At 36.9% G+C, this 6839-nt stretch overlaps 1 protein-coding gene across 2 annotated transcripts in view; it reads right to left on the bottom strand.

Moving 5' to 3' along the window:
- LOC132094842 (gastrula zinc finger protein XlCGF8.2DB-like) overlaps positions 1 to 6839 on the bottom strand; it is a 120758-nt gene that overhangs the window by 43110 nt on the left and 70809 nt on the right. Inside the window, exon 3 of one of the 2 annotated variants that reach the window (XM_059499584.1) lies at positions 4221 to 4770. In XM_059499584.1, coding sequence (XP_059355567.1) covers positions 4221 to 4770 — 550 coding nt within the window. Of the gene's footprint in view, positions 1 to 2615; positions 4771 to 6839 lie in introns of those variants that run through there. The other variant, XM_059499506.1, reaches the window with a different exon arrangement.

Here is a 6839-nt window from a genome sequence, read left to right on the forward strand (position 1 = left end):
CTCGCGCAAAACACATCTTCAGCACAGCGACTCATTTGCACGTCTCTGATTGGCCAATGCGTTTAACAGACATAGTCTGTGATTGGCTACAATGCTCAACGCTGCAAAAGCACGTCGTGAGTACCTTTAATGCAAAGGGAAAATATATATATATAAAACTGTAATATGCACTTTTTTTCATGATTAGGTAATCGCGGCAGCTGTAGTCTTATTCACATTTGTTTTTCTGATTAATTGTTTTGCTCTAGGAGAAAGACAAGGTAACAAAATATTTGTGGCTTAGCCCCAGCGCCGCCCCTGCAAGAAACGCGTTTTTTGACGACCTGCTAGCGTATCGTTAGGAAAGATTTGATGAATGTGATAATTTATGTTTGGGCCTTTTTGGGGCCTGAAATCGCTGAAACAAACTTTAATGGCTACTTTAGCTATTATTACATTAGCTAACTACCAACTAACCAGATAACATTAACAAATTGACAAGTACTTACTGGGCAGAATGGCTCTTCAGATGACGGATGAAATTGGAGGTTGTCGTCTGGCTGTCAGAGATTTTTATGTTGCATGTCTTGCAAAACGCCGTTCTTCTTTTGCCATCTTGTAAAAAATTATTGAAGCCAAAAGCAATGACCCTCGGTACCCCTCCGGCTGACATGTTGATGTGATGTGATATCTGATCTTAGTGGGCATGGTGTGCGTAAGGTACGAGAGGGCACGACGAATGATAGTGTCGTGATCCAGTGACGACAACGCTATTCTCAGCTTGCGCTGAGAATTAAAAAAAAATAATTTATATATTTTATATTCAAACTGAAAACATGATGTGATTAACACTCAAGTCATTCAAGTCATTGTGTCTCAAGTCAAGTCAAGTCCCGAGTCTTTAACTTCCAAGTCCGAGTCAAGTCTCAAGTATTTTATTTTTTGTCAAGTCAAGTCACAAGTCATAAAAATAGCGACTCGAGTCGACTCGAGTCCAAGTCACCAAGTCACAAGTCCCCATGTCTGTGCTGAGGACTGGGGCAAAGTCATATTCTCAGATGAAGCCCCTTTCCGATTGTTTGGGGCATCTGGAAAAAGGCTTGTCCGGAGAAGAAAATGTGAGCGCTACCATCAGTCCTGTGTCATGCCAACAGTAAAGCATCCTGACACCATTCATGTGTGGGGTTGCTTCTCATCCAAGGGAGTGGGCTCACTCACAATTCTGCCCAAAAACACATCCATGAATAAAGAATGGTACCAAACACCCTCCAACAGCAACTTCTTCCAACAATCCAACAACAGTTTGGTGAAGAACAATGCATTTTCCAGCACGATGGACCACCGTGCCATAAGGCAAAAGGGATAACTAAGTGGCTCGGGGACCAGAATGTTGAAATTTTGGGTCCATGGCATGGAAACTCCCCAGATCTTAATCCCATTGAGAACTTGTGGTCAATCCTCAAGAGGCGGGTGGACAAACAAAAATCCACTAATTCTTACAAACTCCAAGAAGTTATTATGAAAGAATGGGTTGCTATCAGTCAGGATTTGGCCCAGAAGTTGATTGAGAGCATGCCCAGTCGAATTGCAGAGGTCCTGAAAAAGAAGGGCCAACACTGCAAATACTGACTCTTTGCATAAATGTCATGTAATTGTCGATAAAAGCCTTTGAAACGTATGAAGTGCTTGTAATTATATTTCAGTACACCACAGAAACAACTGACACAAAGATCTAAAAGCAGTTTAGCAGCAAACATTTTGAAAACTAATATTTATGTAATTCTCAAAACTTTTGGCCACGACTGTACATACAGGTGTTACACAAATATAAACACATCCATTTTAATAATGAAACGTTAATCAAATGACGGGTCTTAGTGTTAATTATTTGAATGTCCACAAGCATGAATGTCCATGAATACAAACATGCGACAAACGCTGATTATCGCATGATGATAATCATCTCCAAATAGCTGTACATACAGCAATAATGATGTGCAATATATAAACATCTAGTACTGAATCAGAACGTAGGAATGCTTAGAAATACACTAAATAGGAAGATTAATACAGTCAGGATGGTGCTAATCAACAGGTCTTATGAACTGGAACAAACGGACGATTTCTCAATCACAGAAAATATATATAATCTACACTCAGTTTTCCACATGCACGCACACAGTAACCCGATATAAACCACAACTTAATGTCAATTCAGCATGGATTTATAAGTTTTAGAAGTCCGAAAATGGCGGACTTTCCACTCTCACACGAGTGACGCAGCTGCTCTTCACTTCTTCAGAAGCACGGGATGATGTGGTAGCATCGAGCACTCTGATTGGTTGGGATTATCCGGGACATTCAAGAATATCCAGGCCTTTTGTACAAACACAGCTCATTGGCATTTAAAGGAACATACACTGAAACCACTCACTGTGAACAGAGCTATTTTTGACAGGGTAAAAATTGTGTTGTTTTAAACTACAATTGAGAAATTTAAACTAAAGTATGTTATAGACTTTTTATTAAGACCCTAAAGAGTCATAACAACTTGTGGAAAATGGGCATCCTATGACCCCTTTAAAATGTGAGTCCTAAGGTATCCTTTACGTACAAAAAAACTTTCCACACTGAGAGCAGGTTCAGTTCAATTCATTTTATTTATTTCCCAAAGGCAATTTGGTTGAAGCAATCAAAAATTTCACATAAACAACAAAAACACAATACATTTCCTTCCTAAAAAGTTCTTACCTTAAATTTAAAAACTTTACAACAGCGGGGATAAAAAGTTATTTTACTTCCCTGGTTCACAATCATCAAGACAATTAATGTTTTTCACTTTTAGAGAATTAAACCAGCACAACAGTGAAAAAGATAACAGTAACTCAATATAGGATCTATAGAACATGCACATCAATGTTTTGTCCACATTAAATAACCTTAGTTTCCGCAAGCAATAAAATCTTTGCTGCCCCCTCTTACACAAAACCTCAGTATTGGGAGAAAATTAAAATGTGTTATCCAACACAGTGCCCAAATACTTGTACTGTTAAACACTCTCAATACCTACTCCATTAATGCTTATTTAGTTATACTAAATAGATTTCATCCAAGAGTTAAAATCAATAGTCATCTCCTTAGTTTATAAACATTAAATGCACAATATGTAAGATTATTTTATTACAATATCCCAAAACCACTAGAAGTGTTATATATTTTGCTGACTTGTGTACTTACATCATCACGAATGTTTCAAAGAATGTTTAAAACTAGTTACACGGACAGTGGCCATAGTCTTATTGTGTCACCTGCCAATTACTTCTTAACCCCTCCATTTCTGGTTTTGTTTTTTAGAAAACATGGAAACACCAAAGACGCTTTAATATGTTGTGCATTTTAATAGACCGGTGATGACAGCACAGAATAGCATTATAACAGGACTTTCAAACGTATCTTGTATGATAAAACAGCGCTGCTTTTCCTCTCATACGCACGACTGGAAGCAGTGGAAGCGATCAACTGTGGCATAATAAAAGCTTTCAAACTATACATGTGTCACGTTTGTTCACTGGCCTTGTTTCTCTTAGACGGCTTATTTTGAATTCACGCCCTCCAGCTGTGAAAATTACATATTGTGCCTTTACAGTATGTTTCAAGAAAGCATTCTGACACCACGTAATAAAATCATAATCCACAGGGCCAAACATGGAGTCGTCCTCAATCAATAAGCTAACGATTACGGAATTATCAGCAAATTTTATAATATGCCTATTTCTATAACTATTCTTACAGCCTTTGTGTACAAGATAAATAATAAGGGGGAGAGGACACATCCTTGAGGTGATCCAGTTGATGACAGTCATTCAGAAAAACAGTAATTTACTTTAACTCCCCAAGGTGAAAGGCTTTTAATGAAGAGTGTGTTACCAAATGAACCTTGCAATGTCCTTTCTGTGTAAAAGTTTTTCCAAACAGAGCAAGTGAAAGTCTTTTACCCAGTATGAATTAACATGTGCCTCTTAAGGCTTGATATATATGTAAAACTCTTTCCACACTGAGAGCAGCTGAAAGGTTAATCTGAAGTGTGTGTTACCAAATGACTCCTAAGGTGTGCTTTCAGTTTAAAACACTTTCCACACTGAGAGCAGCTGAAAGGTTTTTCTGAAGAGTGAGTTACCAAATGACTCTTAAGGTGTTCTTTCAGTGTAAAACTCTTTCCACACTGAGAGCAAATGAAAGACTTTATTCCAGTATGAATTAGCATGTGCCTCTTAAGGCTTGATTTAAACGTGAAAGTGTTTCCACACTGAGAGCAGCTGAAAGGTTTTTCTGAAGAGTGAGTTACCAAATGACTCTTAAGGTGTTCTTTCAGTGTAAAACTCTTTCCACACTGAGAGCAGCTGAAAGACTTTATTCCAGTATGAATAAACATATGATCCTTTAAGATTACTTTCCGTATGAAACTCTTTCCACACTGAGAGCAGCTGAAAGGCTTTATTCCAGTATGAATTATCATGTGGTTCTTAAGGCTTACTTTATATGTAAAACTCTTTCCACACTGAGAACAGATGAAAGGCTTTATCCCAGCATGAATTAACATATGAGTCTTAAGATTACTGTTACGTATGAAACTCTGTCCACACTGAGAGCAGCTGAAAGGCCTCTTGACTTCTGTTGTTTTAATGCTGGAACTCACTGATTTTTCTCCATTGACATCATAATCTTTCTGATCCTGATATTTCTTCTCCACCTCATTCAGATCTTGCCTTTCTTCTTTCATTTTCATTAGGCCTATAAAAAAAAGAATAAAAATTTGTTAAATTTGAAAAATAAGAGGATCAAATATTTGTGTACGAAAATGATATCAAAACTGTCCTTTGTTAACACAGTGCAATGAAAATAACTAAAATCACTGCATTATGCTGACAGGTCAATAGATGGTGATATCACTTTGTAGAGAAACACTACACACTGACAGCTCCAGCAAACAAGGTTTGTTCTTTCATCACTTTCTTTAATTTAACCATTTAAGTAACACATTACATTCATATCATTGGGAGAAACAATGTTTAGTTTGGTCACTGATTCACACACACATAAAACACTGAACACTTTGAGACAAATACAATCTGACTGAACTCGAATAATTACAAATCACAGATCACTGATTGGGTCAATCTCACGAATCTGTTAAAACGCCATGGCACTAATTATTTTAAATATTAAACATGCAATTTAGTAATATATAAAAACATCATAATAAAGACAATACTGTTCTCTACCTTACACACAGAGTAATTTCAACATAGGAATTAAATCTTTTTGCATTTTATTGCATTTTCTGCTGAAATTCTCATTACCGCAATGCGTCCAGCTGTGTCTGAATTTATGTTGTAATTTAAACAAATTAGAATGAAAATATTCTGAAAAAAGTAAATGGATATTCTGCTAGATTTTTTCACACTACAGAAAAATTACAGAATATTCATGTATAATATTGACGATACAATACTCAAAAAATAAAGTGTCCATGACTGATGAACTCATCCTCCGCAACATTTCTTGAGAGCCATTTATACACACTTTTTTTTTTAGATAAATCTTGATTTTAAATTAAGCAACACATGTGGCAGAACCATCAAAATAGTACCTGCAAGTAGGCAGGTCTTTTCATATTATTAAAAGTAAAAAATTATCTTGTCAGAAAGTGTACGCGACAAATTGATTATCATTGCCGAAACAGATAGTTTTACACATTTTGAAAAATGTTAGATTCAAAAATGTCTTATACTTCATAAACGTCTCTTATTATATACATTGAGTAAAAAATTGGCAGAATCATCATGGTTTCATGGTTTCTCTGTTGTAAGCAAAACATCCTAAGAAACCTCAACCTCCACAACACCATTCTCACTTACCGCAACAATTTAAGGCCAGTTGCGGTAGAGAGAACGTTTTTTTTACAGGCTATTTTTAATTATTATTTCAATTATTATTTAATTACAAAAAAAGCTTAAACAAAGACTATGGTGACCAATTTCAGAGAAAACGTTTATACCAACCCACCAACTCCCAGGAAGGAGAGACATTATGGGCTAGAGGTTACAACAAGAGTAGTTATCAAAAATAGTCTACAGTGTTGGGAATAGGGATGTAACGTTATAAAGACACGTGACATCAGGATGTGACGTAATGTACGAGTCAAAAAAGCTAGGCACGTTAACTTTCACTTAAGCTAGAGAATTATCTCAGCTTTACCACGGAAAGTGAGGAACTAACTGATCTCTGCTTCATTACAATTTGACAGTGTTTGGAATAACGCCGTTTAAAAGAACGGCATTAGATAACAACGTTATTTTTTCAGTAACGGGGTAATCTAACTAATTACTTTTCCCGTCGTTACAATGCCGTTAACATTACTGGACGTTAAATGCGGTGCGTTACTATGCATTGATTGAATAAACTGTATAATCCGAACGCAACCCTGGCTCAAACAGCGAGTGAGGAGGTGGTTAATAACGAGATAAGTGATTATGATTGGCTAAGGCAGAGTCATGTGTTTCATGCTAGCCAATCAAAGCCAGTGTTTTTACACACATGCCAGCACACATGCCAGCGGCGCCACACACACACACACACACACATACACACACACAAGCAAAAGCTTCGCAACAGCAGTAGCGAGATGGCGAGACAGGAGCAATCCGATGAAAAGCTGGCATTTTCAAGGTGGAGATATAAGCACTACTTCAAATTCATTGTGGTCAAAGGCAAGAACGTACATGTAATGTGTACATTATGTCCAGGAGCGAAGACTTTGTCGACATCCGTTGTAAGCAACTCTAATTTAATGAAGCATC

This window comes from Carassius carassius, chromosome 1 (genome assembly GCF_963082965.1).
Source record: "Carassius carassius chromosome 1, fCarCar2.1, whole genome shotgun sequence".
Lineage (NCBI taxonomy): Eukaryota > Metazoa > Chordata > Actinopteri > Cypriniformes > Cyprinidae > Carassius > Carassius carassius.